Source organism: Hyperoodon ampullatus (genome assembly GCF_949752795.1).
Source record: "Hyperoodon ampullatus genome assembly, chromosome: 7".
Taxonomy (NCBI): domain Eukaryota; kingdom Metazoa; phylum Chordata; class Mammalia; order Artiodactyla; family Ziphiidae; genus Hyperoodon; species Hyperoodon ampullatus.
In genome coordinates, this window is record NC_136920.1 from 77,885,468 (window position 1) to 77,907,068 (window position 21,601).

The 21,601-nt window shown below is 40.1% G+C and overlaps 2 protein-coding genes across 2 annotated transcripts in view; one reads left to right on the top strand and one right to left on the bottom strand.

Moving 5' to 3' along the window:
* Positions 1-21,601, top strand: part of LOC307055622 (BCL-6 corepressor-like) — a 792,095-nt gene that overhangs the window by 147,789 nt on the left and 622,705 nt on the right.
* LOC307055458 (UDP-N-acetylglucosamine--peptide N-acetylglucosaminyltransferase 110 kDa subunit-like) lies at positions 11,778-14,918 on the bottom strand (the record flags this gene model as incomplete). Its single annotated transcript, XM_079707691.1, has 1 exon — positions 11,778-14,918. The coding sequence occupies one exon, from the start codon at positions 14,916-14,918 to the stop codon at positions 11,778-11,780; it is 3,141 nt and encodes a 1,046-aa protein (XP_079563817.1).

Below are 21,601 nucleotides of genomic sequence, written 5' to 3' on the forward strand. Positions count from 1 at the left end.
AACACTCAGCAGATGCATTTTTACTTTTTCCCATTCCCAAATACAGTCATTGTACTTGTAAGGAGTAACACAAATCCATGTATACTTTTCATGACAAGCTAAACGCATCCTCAATTTTAATGCTGCCATCTGATCTCCAATCCCCCAAATTGCGTTTTTAAATTCATCTAACTTGTTATTCATCTGTAAATCTATGCGACTTTGTAAAGATAAAGCAAGACTGGTATTTTGAGATAATTGATTAGCAAAGTGAGCATGGTTAATACTCTGTGAAAGAGCAAGACGGGCAGTAGCCGCGGTAGCAGACAGAGCAGCCAAGGCAAGTCAACTTACTATTAGCCACCCAATAAAGCGTCTCCTTCTCTGCAAGGCTTTAGAGAAGTTCCACCCATGCCTGTACTCCAGTATCTTCATACCAAGTTTCTCTCAGATGTACAGGCACCATAACATATATGGGTTACTTTAGTATAAGCACAGATTGTGTTCCTGCAGAAGGGAACATACAACTGTAAAAATACAATGAACACAGCTAATATTATATCCTCCTTTGGAAGAATTACCAATGTTAATAGAACCAATCAAAAGTGTATATGGAGGAGCAACACAAGTTATAACAGGTGTATTGGAATAAGTTAGAGCTAGTTTCCATATATCCCAGTTCTTTTGAAATGCGATAAACCTATCTATGACGGGAATAGAAGAGATAAGAATTTACCCCTTGGTATAATCTATACTACACCATATTTGGTTATTATTCCAAGATGCATTGCAACATTCAAAATTGGATCCAGGAAAGTTAATGGTCATAAAAGGAGGAAATTGATTTTTTGACTTTCTCTTAAGTATAGTAACCATATGTCCAGCCATAAGTATCCCTTGTCCTCCAAGTAAACGCTTCATACACAAATAATTTCCTGAATCTTCACCTGTAACCTTGGCTATAGTAATAGCGGAATCCCTAAGTGGTGAGGCGTATGAGATTCGACCTCTAATATTAATAGGTTGCCCATTTATATAGCAAATGATGGTATCCTTAAGATCCTCTCGTCGGCTGGTAGCCGGTCATGTAAGAGTAATGTTGGTTCCTGTAAAACGAAGGATGCCTGGAGAGCCTGACAAACTAATTGATTGATCCGTTCCCTCATAAACATCTGTATGCTCATAACTAATAGCCTTTACACATCCAGTTTCCAGATTCAATGGGCTAAGACGGACAGGATAGGTACTAAACCAGTTAGTATAATTTACAGACATATTGATTTGTTTTATATTCCCAATAAGAGGCCCATAAACAGTAGCATTGTAAAATACAGGAAACTCTGCTTCAGACCAAGATATGGGTTTTACTCATTCTACGAGGCCACCATCACCTTGATACCAAAACCAGACAAGGATGTCACAAAGAAAGAAAACTACAGGCCAATATCACTGATGAACATAGATGCAAAAATCTTCAACAAAATACTAGCAAACAGAATCCAACAGCACATTAAAAGGATCATACACCATGATCAAGTGGGGTTTATTCCAGGAATGCAAGGATTCTTCAATATACGCAAATCAATCAACGTGATACACCATATTAACAAATTGAAGGAGAAAAACCATATGATCATCTCAATAGATGCAGAGAAAGCTTTCGACAAAATTCAACACCCACTTATGATAAAAACCCTGCAGAAAGTAGGCATAGAGGGAACTTTCCTCAACATAATAAAGGCCATATATGACAAACCCACAGCCAGCATCATCCTCAATGGTGAAAAACTGAAACCATTTCCACTAAGATCAGGAACAAGACAAGGTTGCCCACTCTCACCACTCTTATTCAACATAGTTTTGGAAGTTTTAGCCACAGCAATCAGAGAAGAAAAGGAAATAAAAGGAATCCAAATCGGAAAAGAAGAAGTAAAGCTGTCACTGTTTGCAGATGACATGATACTATACATAGAGAATCCTAAAGATGCTACCAGAAAACTACTAGAGCTAATCAATGAATTTGGTAAAGTAGCAGGATACAAAATTAATGCACAGAAATCTCTGGCATTCCTATATACTAATGATGAAAACTCTGAAAGTGAAATCAAGAAAACACTCCCATTTACCATTGCAACAAAAAGAATAAAATATCTAGGAATAAACCTACCTAAGGAGACAAAAGACCTGTATGCAGAAAATTATAAGACACTGATGAAAGAAATTAAAGATGATACAAATAGATGGAGAGATGTACCATGTTCTTGGATTGGAAGAATCAACATTGTGAAAATGACTCTACTACCCAAAGCAATCTACAGATTCAATGCAATCCCTATCAAACTACCACTGGCATTTTTCACAGAACTAGAACAAAAAATTTCACAATTTGTATGGAAACACAAAAGACCCCGAATAGCCAAAGCAATCTTGAGAACGAAAACTGGAGCTGGAGGAATCAGGCTCCCTGACTTCAGACTATACTACAAAGCTACAGTAATCAAGACAGTATGGTACTGGCACAAAAACAGAAAGATAGATCAATGGAACAGGATAGAAAGCCCAGAGATAAACCCACGCACATATGGTCACCTTATCTTTGATAAAGGAGGGAGGAATGTACAGTGGAGAAAGGACAGTCTCTTCAATAAGTGGTGCTGGGAAAACTGGACAGGGACATGTAAAAGTATGAGATTCGATCACTCCCTAACACCATACACAAAAATAAGCTCAAAATGGATTAAAGACCTAAATGTAAGGTCAGACACTATCAAACTCCTAGAGGAAAACACAGGCAGAACACTCTATGACATAAATCACAGCAAGATCCTTTTGGACCCACCTCCTACAGAAATGGAAATAAAGACAAAAATAAACACATGGGACCTAATGAAACGTAAAAGCTTTTGCACAGCAAAGGAAACCATAAACAAGACCAAAAGACAACCCTCAGAATGGGAGAAAATATTTGCAAATGAAGCAACTGACAAAGGATTAATCTCCAAAATTTATAAGCAGCTCATGCAGCTCAATAAAAAAAAAACAAACAACCCAATCCAAAAACGAGCAGAAGACCTAAATAGACATTTCTCCACAGAAGATATACAGACTGCCAACAAACACATGAAAGGATGCTCAACATCTTTACTCATTAGAGAAATGCAAATCAAAACTAAAATGAGATATCATCTCACACCAGTCAGAATGGCCATCATCAAAAAATCTAGAAACAATAAATGCTGGAGACGGTGTGGAAAAAAGGGAACACTCTTGCACTGCTGGTGGGAATGTGAATTGGTACAGCCACTATGGAGAACGGTATGGAGGTTCCTTAAAAAACTACAAATAGAACTACCATATGACCCAGCAATTCCACTACTGGGCATATACCTTGAGAAAACCGTAATTCAAAAAGAGACATGTACCAAAATGTTCATAGCAGCCCTATATACAATAGCCCGGAGATGGAAACAACCTAAGTGTCCATCATCGGATGAATGGGTAAAGAAGATGTGGCACATATATACAATGGAATATTACTCAGCCATAAAAAGAAACGAAATTGAGCTATTTGTAATGAGGTGGATGGACCTAGAGCCTGTCATACAGAGTGAAGTAAGTCAGAAAGAGAAAGACAAATACTGTATGCTGACACATATATATGGAATTTAAGAAAAAAAAATGTCATGAAGAACGTAGGGGTAAGACAGGAATAAAGACGCAGACCTACTAGAGAATGGACTTGAGGATATGGGGAGGGGGAAGGGTAAGCTGTGACAAAGTGAAAGAGCGGCATGGACATATATACACTACCAAACGTAAGGTAGATAGCTAGTGGGAAGCAGCCGCATAGCACAGGGAGATCAGCTCGGTGCTTTGTGACCCCTGGAGGGGTGGGATAGGGAGGGTGGGAGGGAGACGCAAAAGGGAGGGGATATGGGAACATATGTATATGTATAACTGATTAAATTTGTTATAAAGCAAAAAAAAAAAAAAGTGAGGAAACAGAAAAAAAAAAAAAAAAGATATGGGTTTTAATAGTGGAGGATCAGGTACATAGGCCCAGTAAGTTGCTGCATTAACAGAGGTTAATGGTTGCCAACATAGCCAAAAATAAATTCACAGGTGTAACAGGATCATTCTGTTTTTTCACTAACTCTTGAGCTCGTGAAACCAATTGTTTAATTTGTCCCCAAGTTGGAACATCACTCCTTTGAGTCGTCCTGGCAAGTGGTCTCCTCTTCTTCTTTTTCTGAATCAACACTGTCAAATTTTCGGGAGAGATGCAGAGCTTCTTCATCTTCTGAACTAGTTGTGAGCTGTGGCGAGCCATCTATTTGCTTGACTAAGCAAGCGCTCAGGAAGCCAGAGAGGTCCAGGAGCTGATCTGGGAAATACACACACGTGACCACGTCCCCAAATCAACACAGGATCAGGACCACGCCAAGTGCTGGTTAGCGGATCTTTCCCGAGGACCTCCAGAGATTGAAAGGCCAATCTTGGCTCAGCCACCAACCTTTCCCCTGTCAACAGTGAGAAAATTTAAAATACACAGAGCATGATTTATAAGGTTATGTAGTGTTGTTCTATATAATTCCCCCATTTTTAGTTTTTCAATAGTTAGCTTTAAAGATCTATTTGCACGTTGTATAATACCTTGTCCTTGAGGGTTATATGGAATGCCTGTAATATTGGTAATTTGTAATGAATTACAAAATGTTGCAAAAGCAACACTAGTGTAAGTGGGCCCATTATCTCTTTTAATAATTTTGGGAAGGTTCATGAAAGCAAAACAGTGTAATAAATGAGTGATAACATGTTTAGTAGCTTCTCGGGTCTGTGCTGTAGCACAGACGAAACCAGAATAAGTATCAATAGTGACATGAACAAACTGTAATTTCCCAAAAGACGGGATATGAGTAACATCCATTTGCCATAAATGACTAGGTAATAATCCACGAGGATTAACACCAGAATGTGGAACAGGAAGGTGAGGTAAGCACTGTGGGCACTGCTTAACAATTTGTCGGGCGGCTTCACGAGGAAGGGAAAATTGTTTGCGTAATGTAGCCGCCGACTGATGGTGTAAAGCATGCGATTGTTGTGCTGCTTGTGAAGCAGTTTGATCATAACTTACCATAATATGAGGGTGTCCAGGACATGGACCATGAGTATCAACAGTATGAAGATAATGAATGCAATACCTTAGCCATTCTTGACAGCATGACGAACGGAAAGGAGGAGGACGGTAAATTGGGATATGTCCTGCTTTAGGGAAAAGAGATTGAGGAGGAAGAGTAACTTTAACTTTATTTTTGGGAGGAAAATGCACAGGATAAAGATCACGTTTAGATCGAGTTGAAACATCTGCAGTCGCTTTCATTTTAGACAATGGACCAGACAAGTTAGAATGAGCACGGATATGCAGAGCTGCAACAGGACCATCGTGGGAACGAATAAGCTGTTGAAGCAAACGAAAAGACGATGATAATTCAGGGTCATTAGTATATCCTCTGGTCGCAGTCTCCAGAAGAAATAATAAGCTAATAAGATATTTACTATCAGAAAACAAATTAAAAGATATAGAAGGCAAATGTTTAAAAGCCATAATGACAGCATACAGTTCAACACGTGGAGCTGAAGTCAAGGAAGTTTGTTTAATGAGTTTTGTTCCGTCGTCAATGATTACAGTAGCCACTCCTGAAGAAGAACCGTCTGTAAAAACCAAAGGTACATGAGGAATAGGCTGTTGCCTAATTATAGAAGGAAAGATATAAGAGTTAAGTTTGCTGAATTGGATCAATTTATCAGCAGGCGAATGGCATTCCAAGGTACCTGAAAATCCTGCAAGAACAAGACCCCATTCATTACTATGTTGAAAAAGCCAATTTTGTTGACTAACTGAATAAGGGATAATAATTTGAGAAGGTTCTATACCTATAAGTTGTAAGCATCTAGTTCTACCTTGCATTATTAACTTAATAATAAGTTCATAATAAGGGTTAATAACTTTAGAGGATGGAGTTTTCATATGAATCCATTCAGTAATTCCAACAGTTTGCCATAAGATGGCAGTAGGCACATGAGGTGTTGGACAAACAACTAAAGACATTGGCAGGTGAGTATGTATTCGAGTTAATTGTGAATAGCTGATAGCTCTATTAACTATTTGGAAAGCTTGAAATCCTCTGGAGTCATAGATCGAGAAGTAGAAGGATCTGAGTCACCTTTAAGAATATCAAATAAAGGCTCTAACTGAGCAGTAGTAAGTTCTAAGGAAGGCCTTAGCCAATTAATATCTCCAAGTAATTTTTGAAAATCATTTAATGTTTTTAAATTATCAACTCGAATTTGCAGTTTTTGAGGCCTAATGGTAGAGTTATCAATATATTTTCCCAAATAGAAAAATGGAGATTGGCTTTGAATTTTTTCTGAGGCAATGACCAAGCCAAATGATTGTAAGGATTGTTGTAAAAATTGAGAAGCAGTCTCTAATCAAGAAATATTATCAGTGGCTAAAAGTATATCATCCATATAATGTATGAGATATAACGCTTGAAACCTTTTTCTCACAGGAGTTAAGGCCTGAGCCACATATATTTGGCATAATGTAGGACTATTTGCCATGCCCTGAGGCAATACTTTCCATTGAAATCTCCTCATGGGTTCCTTAAAATTTAAGGAAGGCAAGCTAAAAGCAAAATGTTTTCTATCTTCAGGAAACAAAGGAATAGTGAAAAAACAAATCTTTAAATCTATAACTAAAAGATAATAATTGTGTGGTATGGCTGTTGGAGAGGGTAGGCCTAGTTGAAGAGCTCCCATTATTAGCATAGTTTTATTAACAGCTCTTAGACCCTGTAATAACCTCTATTTTCCAGACTTTTTCTTGATAATAAAAATAGGAGTATTCCAAGGACTATTGGAAATTTCTAAATGCCCTAATTGTTCCAGTACTAATTGTTCTGCAGCTTCTAATTTCTCCTTTGTGAGGGGCCATTGGTCCACCCATACAGGGTCATCACTCAGCCAAGTAATTGGATCAGCAGTGAGTGGAGGAGAATCCAAGGCCCCTAAGAAAAACCCAAACCTTGTCTATCACTTTTTATTTTCACATCAATAGGATAGACAGTTCCTTTTTGATTTGTTCCCAGCCCTTTTGTGGGAAGAAATCCTTGATCCAACACCATATTAGAGACTTGAGAATTTGGACTATAAAGTAATACTCCCATTTCTTTTTTTTTTTTTTCAGTACGTGGGCCTCTCACTGTTGTGGCCTCTCCCGTTGCGGAGCACAGGCTCCGGACGGCAGGCTCAGCGGCCATGGCTCACGGGCCCAGCCGCTCCGTGGCATGTGGGATCTTCCCGGATCGGGGCATGAACCCGTGTCCCCTGCATCGGCAGGCGGACTCTCAACCACTGCGCCACCAGGGAAGCCCCCCATTTCTTGTAATATATCTTGGCCCAAGAGGTTTAAAGGCAGCCCAGGCAAAACATAAGGCTGGAAGTATCCTGAATGGCCCTCACTAGCTTGCCATAATAATAACTGACTACTTTGCATAGGAGAAGAACTCTGTCCTATTCCTTGAAGTTTTGTAATAATAGGACTAACGGGCCAATGTTTAGGCCAGTGCACCTGCGTCATAACAGAGACATCAGCTCCAGTGTCTAACAAACCTGAAAAAACCTTTCCATTAATGGTTCATTGCATTTCTGACGTTCTTTCCCTATCTTCTGAATCCAGTAGGCAGCACTAGAGGATCCAAAAGCCTTTGTTTCTCTCTTTTGATGTTGTAAAATTTGTCCATGAGGTACAAAGGGCAAAAGTAGCAATTGTGCAATTTTATCACCAGGAGAAATCGTTATTATATTTTTAATAGTTTGTGCCATGATTTTTATTTCTCCTTCGTACTCAGAGTCTATGAGTCCTGGCATAATAGTTAAACCCTTCACGGCGACACTACTTCTTCCCAATAATAGTCCAATCAAACCCTTGGGTAAAGGTCCATAGATGCCCATAGAGAGGGCCTGAGGACCCATTGCAGGAGTTAATACATATCGGGCGGAGGTACTGAGGTCCAGTCCTGTGCTTCCTGCTGTTGCTCTGGAGAGCGAAGATATTGCATGTTTTTGTTTTTGGTTAATGTCTGATTGATAGTTTGAGGAGGATACACAGACGTTGCCCCTATTATTTGTTGGGGCCGGGGAAGGCCCCGGGAGGAGTTTCCCGACAGTGGTGTCCCAGTCCTGTGGGCCACTGAGCGACAATCTCGTGCCCAACGTTTTCCCCTATTGCATTTAGGGCATAAACCAGGGATTTTCGGACCATCTGGAGGTTTTTGAGTAGGGAAGGAAGGAGCAGGGTTACAATGAAAAGATCCACATTCTCCAGCAAAATGACCTGCCTTTCCGCATTGAAAACTAGTCTTTGTTCTCTTTTGATTGTTTTTAAACCCCACTTTTGTTAATGCTGCAGCCATAGCAGCACCCTGTATATAAGCAGGCTCAATGTCTGCACAAAGGCGAATATAATCCTCCAGTGTTCCCCGTTTTCTCCAAGGTCGAATCACAGCCTGACATGCATTATTAGCGTTTTCAAAAGCAAGTTGCTTAACTACAATTGTACCAGTGAGTCCATCCACAATGAGTCTCCCCACCGCCTGTAACAATCTATCTACAAAATCAGCATATGGTTCATCAGGTCCCTGTCTCATTTTTGAAAGATCCTCAGTTTTGTGTGTAGAAGGTAATTTCCTCCAGGCTTGTAATGCCAAATGATTTATTTGAGGATAAGCAACAAAGGTATAAGTTAATTGATCTTGTAAAGAAATATATGGTCCTTCCCCAATCAGCATATGATAACCCACTGGAATATCATGGGTAGCATTCTTTTCTGCTTGTTCAGCAGCCCGTTCATAAAAATCAAACTTCCATATTAAATAATCTCCACCATTTAAACAAGCTCGTGCAATAGACTTCCAATCAGCGGGGGAAAGAGCTTCTCCTGCAATAGTGTCAACCATAGCAGTAGTAAAAGGAGCAGTGGGCTCATATTGAGCACAAGCAGATTTTAAATCTTTCAAAACTTTAAAAGGAAGAGCCTGATGCTCCCTAATAGCCTGTTGAGGATGATTAGGATCAGGTCTTTCTATGACAGGACAACAGAAAATAGGATCCTCTCCTCGTTTTATTGCTGCTTATACAGCACGTTGCAAGAGACTGAGCATTTTTACAGATGTAGATTTTTGAGGAAGACAGTCCTTACTAATTTGCAGCTTTTTCACTGACTTATCTATCATAGCCATTAGAAAATCATCCTCAGGATGATTCTCTCTTTTATGTTTTTTTTCTCTCTCTCTTTTATGTTTAAAAGCCTCATAGGTTAAGTCAAAATGTTCCTCTTCATCTGAAATATTTAAATTATTTACCTCTTTTGGTTTAGGAAGTGGCGACACAGTAGCCGATAATACAGTCTTTTCTTCTGTCAGAGGCTTATGTTTTTCTGACTTTACATTCAAATCAACACTATCATGAGAAGAACCTAAACATATTTTTATCAGATTCCACAAACTAAATGTAACAACAGCAGTATGAGTAGGCCCTCGAGACTCATAATAATTTTCTAAATCTTCTCCAACTTTCTGCCAGATTTCTATGTCACAGAGCCGCCATCAGGAAACCAGGGAGATACATCATGGATATGCTGCCAAAATTCAGTCAACTGTGAGGTAGAAACTTTATTACCCCGAGCTATAAGCATGGAAAGTAAAACCTGAGCAAATAATTCACGCTCCTTTGAGCCCTTTTGCCCCATCTTCTTTTACTTCTGACTGTTGCCTTAGGCCTCTATTAGTTTCACTTTTACTCGTGGCCACACATATTTTGCATAAGGGTTCTCTTACCTGCACTTTCTTTTCCTTTTAATTGCCTTCACGCTTCAGGTCCCTGTTCGGGCGCCACTTGCCATGGACCAGCCGGAGAAAGAGGATTTCACCGCCCAGGGTCAGAAGGGATGGGGTAAGGAACTGAAGTAGCACCAACGAATGGGGTCAGAAGGACCAAGACAACTGATGGTTGCAAGGTAAGTTTTATTATGCTACAGGTGCAGATTATATAGAATAGAAAAGGGAAGGTTGCCAGACGGTGGTTTACATTATCTAATGACTGTCTCGGCTCAAGGTTAACTTCCCTGGGAGAAAACCCATAAACCCAGAATCATCCAAAATAACCTGCATGTGCAGGGGGGAGACAGCTTTGCTTGTCTCATTTTACTTTCTTTCTGATTTCTGGGCCCTGGTGATTTATCTCACATGGAATGGAACAAGGAGGGGAACAAGTAGTTCCCTTCGAGCAGCAGTCCCTTCGAGCAGCAGCGGCATGCCTGGCATGTCCGAAGGTGCTCTCAAGGCTCACTGCTTCCCACACATATGTTGGCTTGTTTAAGCCTCAAGCCCTCGATCCTTTGTTGAAATACAATAATTTCATTCCTATGGTTTTTAATACCAAAAACTCAACCTCCAGGAGGGTTAAAGTCTAATTTGTACTCCAAACCAAGTAGCAGTGCAGTTCGCTACTACTGAGGCTGAATCCATAAAGACTTCAAGACCACGACCAGAAGACAAGTTATTATATATAATAGCCTAGAAGGCCTGAAACATAATTATCATATACATAGCTGGTCCTTCAGAGCTTTTTACCTATAACATGTTTTTTCATGAAAGTTATTTAATGTACTGGAGATAACTGTGAATTACTGATCAAATATTTGAATACTTATACTTACCTGGAATTTCATTTCTGCTGAAAGAAAAAGGAAGAACAGGACTCACCTAAAACAAAACAAACTTTAGAAATGAAAGTAAACATCTTATCACACACTATCACTTTTGGAAGCAGCATAGAGGGGCAGTCAACAGTAAAACACTGGTGAAATAGGACAAAACTCTAGGCCAAAAATCCATTATTATTATCATCAGTGACAGTACCACAACTGTGCCCTTCATAATTAATAAGCACTCCTAAGAATCTTCATTTGGCACCAGATGATGTGTTTAAGAGAAACACTCTGGGAGGTTTTGAATCAGACTTGGTTTTTTGTTAGCCAAGTTACAGGAGAATTTTTAAAGTGGGGGGAAGGGAAGAAGGAAACGGACCAGAAAAAGAATTGAAGCCATCATCTACAAACCAACAAAGCACTGAGAGTTCCAAACGTTATGTCAGACACTAGAATGACTGATACAGGCTCAAGCGGTTTATAAAACCTAGAAAAAGACTACACCAGCAAAGTCCCCATTTATCTGTAGAGTTCAGAAACTAAAACAAGGAATATTTCAGCTTAACACCTTATCTCAAGAGAATCATATACACTTCACATGAATAAAAATACCTGAAACCAAACATTTTTAAAAGCTCCAATACCCAAAATAGAAAGAAAAAAATTAATTCAGAAGACTCAATCCATCCATGATAATCACAAAACGGCTGGGCAATCTCTATCTCCCTTCCACACTAACCATCCATCCCCTGGAAGACCAAGGGAGATCAGACCTTCCAGACTTACCTTCCAGACCTTCCAGACACCTGGCTGCGGCAAAATTCGATAGAATCTCCTTGTGGAACAGCAGTTTCCCATCTCTTGTGTCTCTCCCTGTCATGATCATGCAGGAAGCAAGTCTGGCTGTGCTATTTCTTATCATTGTCTGTCACCCATCTGCAGCATGATATTGAAAAAGTAGTTCCCTTTCCCCCAGAAGGTTGAGGCTCAGCTACAGGGGTAATTCTCCTGGGCACACAGTCATTATTTAGGCCGACTCAGTGACTTCAACAGGCTTAATCATGTGATCAGGTTTGTTGCCAGCTGCATAATGCTCCCACATCTGTAGATAGAGCCGCTCTAGTTCCATCGTGTATTGTTTGGTGTTGAACAGAGGGCTAGATGTTCTCTGCTTCCAGACTTTGCCACGAATTTTCTTCAGGTGTTCTACATCAGTTCCCAGTTTCACAGCTATCTCTTCATATTCTTGTCTATTTTTAGCAATCAGCTCGAGACAGCCTAAACAAGTGAGCTGGGAAGCTGCAACTCGGGAAGCAAGAGTCTCTCCTGGCATAGTCACCATGGGGGTCCCTGCCCAAAGGACGTCCATCCCTGTGGTGTGTCCATTACAGAGCAGAGTGTCCAAGCAGACATCAGCCAGCTGGCCTCTCCGAACATGTTCCTCTTTAGGAGCAACAGGGGAAAAAATGATACGGTTCGGGGGAAGGCCCATATTTTGTGCGTACTGTTGAATATTAGCTTCTCCTGCTGCTGGAAAACGCAACAGCCACAGTACACTATTGGGAACACGCTTCAGAATATTTGCCCACATCTGCAAAGTAGATGGGTCAAGTTTGTATAACTGATTAAAGTTACAGTACACAATGGCATCTTCCGGTAACCCGTACTGAGAACGTGTGGTTACAATAATGGTACGGGGAACCTCCTCTCCAGTGGCAGCCTTATTGTTGATCAGGGTAGTTGCCAGCCCATTGCTAATGCTGAATCCATTAATTGTAATCTGAATTTGTCCTCTGTTAATCATTTCAATAACTGCTTCTGCAACAGTATTCATAGGAATGACAGGCATATTAAGAGTTGTATTACTGCTGTCTGCGTTGTCTTCTCCATCAGGACATTTCATCTTGACTATTTGCACATCTGACAGACTATCAAGAAATGCCTGGAGGTCGATTCCATTCAGCACAATCCGATTGTCATAAATGTGCCCATTGGACTTAAAATCGATGACGGCTTTTTTCTTCAGGTGAGGGAACATATTAGCATGATCACCAATAAAGAAAGTATGGGGCATATAAGCCAGTTTCTCAGAATACTGCTCAGCAACTTCAGCAGGTGAAGTTTCCTGATCAGTGATGATATAATCCATGCAAAGCGCGCCACTAGTCCCAGGGTACCCCAGCCACATTGCCTGAATAGGAGCTGGCCTGAGAGCAAAGAGTTCATTTCGAGCACCCCTGGTATAACCATTCAGATTTACAAGGATGTGTATACCATCTTGATGGATGCGATCAGCTGCTTTCCCATTGCATGGAATCTGAGAAAGATCAATGAAATGATTGGCTTCTGCCATCACCTTCGCTCGGAAGTTTGTGCCATCATGTGGGCTCAGGGCATAACAGAATATCTCAAATTTATCAGGATTGTGCATGCCTGGAATAGACTGCATAAGATGAGAAGTAGGATGATTCCCAAAGTCAGAACTCACGTATCCTACACGCAGTCGACCATCACTGAGCTTCAAGTCTTTTGGATGTTCATACGGTGGTTTATGAAGGACACTTATATTAGCCAAGCAGAGGTTCCCATGCCTCTCAGCAATAGCCTTCCTGAAGCCATGAGAAAGAGGGTAGAGCATACTATGATGAGGCTGCACAGAAGGCAACCTATTCTTCTCCAACTGGTCAGCCACAATGCTGACCAACTTCTTCATTCGCTCATCATAGTCTGTCCAATCACAGACAACCTGCAGGCAATGAGCCAAATTACAATAAGCGTCAGGAAAGTCAGGTTGAAGCTTCAGAACAGTGCGATAAGAAGCAATTGCTTCTGGAATATTCCCTGAATCGTGGTGAATGGAAGCCAGATTGCTGTGGGCATCCGCAAATGCAGGGCTGATCTGAACGGCACGAGTATAACACTGCAAGGCTCCCTGAACATCCTGCATCTCCTGTAGGGTGTTTCCCATATTGCAGTAGGCATCAGCAAAGGTAGGACTGATTCGAATAGCCTCCTTATAATGCATCAGAGCTTCGTGCAGTTTTCCCTGCTGCTTCAATACACTTGCTAAATTTGAATGGGCATCAGCAAAGTCTGGGCAGAGCTCTAATGCTTTACGATACAAGCGAACTGCCTCTTCACTGTTTCCCTGTTCTCCTTTGATATTGGCTAGGTTATTCAGAGAGTCTGCATGGGTGGGACACAGCCGGAGAGCTGTATGATAACAATCTTCTGCTTCAGCAACACTGCCCTTCTCTTTGAGAGCGTTTCCTAGGTTGCAGTAAGCATCAGGGAAATGTGGTTGCAATTCAATAGCTCGCCTGTAGGTGTCTATTGCCAGATCCATCAGGCCTTGCTCATAGTATACACAAGCCAGGTTGCCATATACCACTGCATGGTTTGGACTCAAGCTTAGGGCACGAAGGTAAGCTGCCACAGCTCTGTCAAAAATCCGTGCCTCATTGAAGACATTTCCTAAATTGATATAAGCATCCAGAAAATTGGGGTCAAGGGTGACAGCCTTTTCAAAGTGATGAATTGCAAGCCAAATCTCCCCTTGTGCATTGAAAACACAGCCAAGATTGCTCCAAGCTACTGCAAAGTTCGGTTGCGTCTCAATTGCTTTCAAATAACATGCCTTGGCTTCTTCTATGCCACCCAGGGCTTTGAGCAGGTTCCCCAGGTCACTGCGAACACAGTACAAATAAGGATTGTACTGAAGAGCACAGACGTAAGCTTGTACTGCCCCTTCCATGTTGCCTGCTGCTACCAATGCGGCTGCCAGGTTAATATAACCATCGATGAAATCTGGTTTGAGACGCAATGCATGCCGGTAATGCTCAGTTGCTTCCTGCAACTGCCCTCTTTCCTTGTACACATTCCCCAAATTCGAATAGGCTTCTGCCAGAAGAGGGTTCTGTTTAATTGCCAGAGTACTAAAGTGGGCAGATCTGTCCAGCCTTCGACACTGGAAGTGTAGAGATGAAAGTAATAAAAGTACACCAGTATTGCCTGGCTCTTGTCTCCAGAGCTGCATGCAGTGTCTCTCAGCTGTCTCAAAATCTCCTGCCTGATATTCTCGATGTGCCAACTCAGCTAACCCTTGGAAGGAAAGCACACGTTTCGTTGGTTCTGTGCTGTCAGCCACGTTGCCCACGGAAGACGCCATCTGGAGCTTCTGGAGAGAGTGAAAAAAGGGAGTAATTGAGTCCCGCTGCCGCCACTACTGGCAAGAATGTTTCTAGAGGTAGCAAACACGAGTGCAGCAGCCGTACCACTGCTTTGGCAGGCTTAAGCGGCGGCAACAGTTACAGGCACCGAACCTTAGGAACTCTGGTTGGCCATCTACCTCTCATGCTCTTGAAATCTTAATTCTTAACCCTGCCCTCTTCCACCATTTTTCTCCTAATCAGGGAATAAAAATTACCTATCCATTTGCCTTAGAAGAAATCAAAAGTCAGTAGTCCAAACACTTTTTAAAATATTGTTTTCTGTCCAGTTGGAAATGAAATACATGATTGACTTTTCTTCATCATTCATATAGTCAACGTGGAAAACATTAGGGCCATGAATTTCCATACAGTAAGATGAGAAAATTTTAAATTGGCCTTCCCAAACCACTAATAAGTAACCGATGTTGTATATGATGCTAAAATCTTAGAGACTGAGTTGGATATTTTAAAAGTTCTGAAAACATTAGCTAATTTCTCCTCATCAAATTTCTCATGACTCAAACCTGAGTATTACTTTTTAAAAGATAAATTTATTTATTTTTATTTATTTATTTTTATTTTGGCTGCATTGGGTCTTCAGTGCTGCGTGCAGGCTTTCTCTAGTTGAGGTGAGCGGGGGCTACTCTTTGTTGTGGTGCCGGGGCTTCTCATCACAGTAGCTTCTATTGTTGTTCCACAACTCTATGGGTTCCTTTTTAGGTCCTACGAAGAACCCTAGAAATTAGTTCATGTAATTATAGGTTTTTGCAAAATGGTCAAAAGTGAGATATTTTAACTTCCATCAGGTAAGACCAGTGGCTATTTCTTTGCCAATTTTCCTTCTATCATAGTCCGCTATGTTGGATCATATTTGGATTGGTCACAGGCTTTTTTGAAATCTGGCTAAGGAGATGTTTTAAGTGAGGCTATTATGTGATTTTCAGACACCACCATATGTAATTGACTATATAGTATCCCATTACAGGAATAACTTCCAGTACTCTTACTGACTACTCTACTGACTTAACTAGCACAAGACACAGAAGCGTAAGGACAAAAACCACCTTACAATATAGCCATGTCTTGCACTTCACAGCTCTCAAAGCATGTGCATTTGAAGAAGAAAAAAAGAACTGAAAAGTATAAAACCAGAAGTTATTCTGTGGAAAATTATTTCAATCATCAGGCATGTGAAAGATAAGTCAAAGATTCAGTTTTCTTCAATGCTTAGGCAAAACGGAAATTTCCTTCTGTCAAGAATATACTCCAGGGCTTCCCTGGTGGTGCAGTGGTTGAGAGTCTGCCTGCCGATGCAGGGGACACGGGTTCGTGCCCTGGTCCGGGAAGATCCCAAATGCCACGTAGCGGCTAGGCCCGTGAGCCATGGCCACTGATCCTGAATGTCCGGAGCCTGTGCCCTGCAACGGGGAGAGGCCACAACAGCGAGAGGCCAGCATACCGCAAAAAAAAAAAAAAAGAAAAACCAATATACTCCAGGGGCTTCCCTGATGGCACAGTGGTTAGGAAGCCACCTGCCAATGCAGGGGACACGGGTTTGAGCCCTGGTCCGGGAAGATCCCACATGCCGTGGAGCAACTGAGACCGTGTGCCACAACGATGGAGCCTGAGCTGTAGAGCCCGTGAGCCACAACTACCGAGCCTGCAAGCCACAACTACTGAAGCTTGCGTGCCTAGAGCCCGTGCTCTGCAACAAGAGAAGCCACTGCAATAAGAAGCCTGCACACCGCAACAAAGAGTATCCCCCAGTCGCTGCAACTAGAGAAAGCCTGCGCACAGCAACGAAGACACAACACAGTCACAAATAAATAAATAAATAAATAAATAAAAGAATATACCCCATCAATAATGTGTGTAATGGAATGGTGTGAATGAGTATTTTATCAGAATTCCTGTAATGCACAATCCTATAGCAGTACTGAAATCAGTAATGCATTTATAATAGTAAATATTTATGAGGAAGTAATCCATAGAGGTTTTCTCAAAGTTAACAATGAAAATTAATGTGACATTATCCATAATAAATTGTGACGCTGAAATAAACTTTTCTAAACTATTAATAACTAAAAGCAAACTCTAATCAACCATGTTAAAAGAAATCTATGTCTATAAACTACAAAGTTTATTTCTTAAAAGTTTATTTCTAAAACACATAAACTGTCATATGAGGAGGCAGTTAAAGAATATATAGCTACAAGAGTGGGGAAAAAGTTTTATAGAGACACATCTGGCAGTAGTTAATTTTCAAATGTCATTTTTCTAGATTTTGTGACACCTATAGTATTGATATTTGAAAGCATTTAAAAAATTGTAATTTGAAGATTTGCTACTTCCAGGTAGAGTAAAATATTTTGAAGCAAAACAACATTTCCACTGAGAAAAATTAAAAAAGCCAAATAAAATAGTCAGCATTCAATCAAAAAGTTCTAGACATACCAAGAGATAGAATCATATGACTAAAATTCTAAGAAAGGAACAGATAATACAAAAATATTTATATAAGATATTGTGTATCTTTATCAGGAAAAGTCTTTATCAAGAAAAGACTTTAAAATCATCAGAATTAATATTACATTTTATTTATTTGTATATTTTATTTATATATTTATATAAAGGACTTAAAGATAAAGCCCTAGTTAAGGCAGTGACAAAAGCAGTAGCAGTGGGAGTGAAAAGAAATGGTTATATTCAAGGATATTTTGTCAGTAAAAGGCCAAGATCAAATGTCTGACTGCACACATGGGATGGATAGACGGAGTGGGAAAAATCAAAGTTAACTATAGAGGTCCTAGTGAAGATGGGGTTGCCATCACCCAACCCAAGGGGTTGCGATCATCCCCAAGGTCTAGGAGACTCAAGGGAAGGTTGTGGTCGAGGAAAAGTTAATTGCTGGGAAAATAAGACTCCCAGTCTCTCCATCTCCTTATACTAGTTTTTTTCTTAACATCTTTATTGGAGTATAGTTGCTTTACAATGGTGTGTTAGTTTCTGCTTTATAACAAAGTAAATCAGTTATACATATACATATGTCCCCATATCTCTTCCCTCTTGCATCTCCCTCCCTTCCATCCTCCCTATCTCACCCCTCTAGGTGGTCACAAAGCACAGAGCTGATCTCCCTGTGCTATGCGGCTGCTTCCCACTAGCTATCTATTCCTTATACCAGTTTTGTTTTTCCGCTCATATACGTAGCAGCATTTCATTCAAGGGGAAAGTCATTGATCTGACTGGTCAAATTAAACACCATAGTTCAAGGCACATTTACAGTGGTTAGTTCCTCCACAATTTAGAAAGGAACGTTCACAATTTCCCTCTTCCTACACCGCAGAACACATTGGCCATTCCTCCAAAGTTTCCACTCCATAGAGTGGACCAGAGATGACGTCAGCCCAGAACTGAGAGCTTGGCATGAGATGGTGTCAACCCCACCTAGAGCTCTGGCATAAGTTATGACCCAACCCAGTTCTACAGAGAGCTCTGCATGGAATCTTGTCTCAGCCATAATAATGTGATTCTGTTTTTCATTTGGTTGTCTTCTTTGCTTAACCTTCCCTGGCCACTCTGACAAAAAAAATTTCAGGCAATCCTGGGCCACTCACTAACTTTATTCCATCTAATGTTATCCAGATTCCCAAGAAAATTGCTAACAATAAAGGGGGAAATTTGGAACATGGTGAGTTTTAGGTGCCTGAAATATACAGGTAACTGAATCCAGTTAAGTAGCAAATTATTTGGATCTCAAATATGCCAGTAGAAGAGCAGACTAAGCTCAATTTAATGTACTCTTACTGGAGACACATGTAAATTCTGGGTCAATTTTGAAAAAGTTAAAAGCACATAGCTGAGATTAAAAGAAGGAAAGGAACACCTGCATGTTTCAGAAAGTAACAGAGAAATTAAATCCAGAGAAATAAGAGCAGACTGATGTCTATGCGTTCCGTTCCTTAGTATAGGCCTTATGTAAATAGGGGCTGGAGCTAGAAATCTAACATTACCTTGAGGCCAGGAATTTAGACTCAGGATGGAACAATATTGAGAAGTTAGTACGGATATCCTACAGAAATTTCATGAGGAAATGCTTAGTCCATTAAGAGGGCCAAGGGAGGTGGTGAGGAAGGCTGATATCTCTTGAAAACCTTCAGGTACAGAAAACATCAACACCTCTGAAAAGTAGGCCTGTCCTTCCCAGAGTTGTGATGGCCAGGTTGTCACTAACCTGGAAGGCCCTGTAGGAATCAGAAACTGCAAGGAGAGTAATTCAAAGAAAAACAGATGCAGGATGGGTGTGGCAATAAATCCTAGGACCCTACCAGAAACAAAATTAAAACCACTCTAGAGGGAAATTTTAACAAACCAGGGCAGAGAGTATCCTAACCAGAATAGAATAATAATTCTGAGGAAGTTACTTTACTTATTTAAGTAATATTCAATGCATTTCCATGGCCAGGCCCTTTTGAAGAATTCTAAAACATATACAAACAATTCATTTACATCTTATATATCCCACCATCCAGAGCAAAATTCACTTAGGAACTGTACTGGTGGAAATTGGGCAGCACTATGGAGAAAATAAAATGTGTTTACCATCAAAAAACATGAAGGTAAGAAAGATAATGTCTAAGTTTTTAATTATCCTGTGGTTTCTTGAAATCTTTTGAAACCCAAAATAGAGAAACCTAGGAGGAAATGAAGATTTAAATATTTAGGGATTTATCAACTCATCTCTAAAAGCTTTATTAATCTCTTCTTTTAATAACATTCCTGAGAGGTATAAATGTGTCCAGTGATAGGGTTGAATAAGCCTGAGAGAATTTCAATTGTTTACTATTCTTGGTCAGCTCTTAAGACCTTTCAGGAGCATCTTGATTTTCATGGCCTCATCCAACAAAAGCAGGATATTTTACAGAAAGTCCTGGGCCACTTTTTGGCTTGCTTTTGTGTTTATGTTTTTGGTTTTTTCACATCGGGCGGTACATTAGGCTACCTATTGCATACTCCCTCATTCATGCATGCATTCATTCAAACAATATTTACTGAGTTGAGACATTTAATTAACAGTCAATACATGATGTTTAGATGAATGAATGTGCTTTCTATCAAAGTAAGTGTAAGTACTGAGAAAAATTACAGAATGTATGATCCCAGCCCCACAAAAGTTTATAACTGTCTTGAGGATATAACAGATGCTGATGAAATAACTAATATATCATATTGGACAGTTTCTAAGTTCAAAAATGAGTTTTTATAAATAATCAGAGCCTAAGGAGGACAAAGAAGGGACAGTTCATTATGGGTTGAATCTATCAATAAATGTACATTTCAGATGAGATTTGAGATTGACCTCAAAGAAGAGGACTTAGATATATGAACAGAGAACAAAAAAGGCACGGTGATAGCATGTGCATAGATAGTGTGGCCCATATTTATGTTCTTCATTAAAGATAGTCAGAGATAACCCAAATGTAACTGTTTCCATGGGTCCATTCTCAGTATCCAAACAAAACGGCAAATCCTATCTTAGTACAACTAATGAAAAACACAGTCTTTAACAAAGAGATTGTGAAGGAAAGGGGGAGAGAAAGGCTTGCATCCCACACCACACAACAAAACTTATTGAATTATTCGTTTAATTTTCTCCCTCTGAAAATTTCCTCTCCCCCTCTCTGTACGTGTCTCTTCTCCCACATCTGGCCACACTCTACCAGCCATCTTTCCAGATCTTTCCAGAACTCTCCATCCTAGTTTCATTAGGCCACAATTTAAACATCTCACAGGTCTCCAGGATGCATCGCCATCACTTATTGCACAAAGACAAACAAAGGACACTTCTCAGGATCACGTTTCTTTGAAGGAAGAGGTCATGAGGGTGATTATAAATAATATAAAGTGGAGAACAGTGACTTAAAATACCATTTTTCAACTTAGAATGTAAATACAGGGAACTTTGGGAAACTAGAAAATCTAGAAAGGATTCACTGATAATTATTTATGTTCAATGAATAAAATAAAATATAATAATACGGCTAAACTCTGACAGATTAACTTTTGCAAAAGTTGCTTTCACACACCTTCACTATTGGGATGTTTGATAAACACACCTTTCCTTCTTTACTTTCTTCTTTCTTTGCAGATACTGGCACCAAACTTTCCAACAATAAGAACCTTCCCATAAGTCCCTTGCCAGGCAAGATTAAGGTATAACAATCCAAACAAATTTTTGAAGAAGGTAACTGGTTGAAAGCACAGGAAAAGAGCTGGGTTTCTCTTATTCAACAGTCACAAAATGAGTAATGTGGGAATTGGTTAAAAAGTCTCTCTGCATGAGGGGCTAAGGTTAAGATTAGAACTTCTGAGGCCAGAAGAGCAAAATGACTACAACAATCCACATATTTTCAAGAGCCGCCCTTTCGATGTGAGGGATTGATTTTTCTCACTATTTTTTCAGCAACCCAACTGGTGTCTTTATTAAACGACATAAGAGAATACAGTGTGGCCAAGAAGGCTTAGATTTCCTTAGCCCCAAGACAGATATTCTCCAGTGACTGTCCACTCAAATGAAAAAGAGAGATTTACAAGAGGAAACTGGATACAACTGAGTGTACTTTAATTTTACCTGAATTAT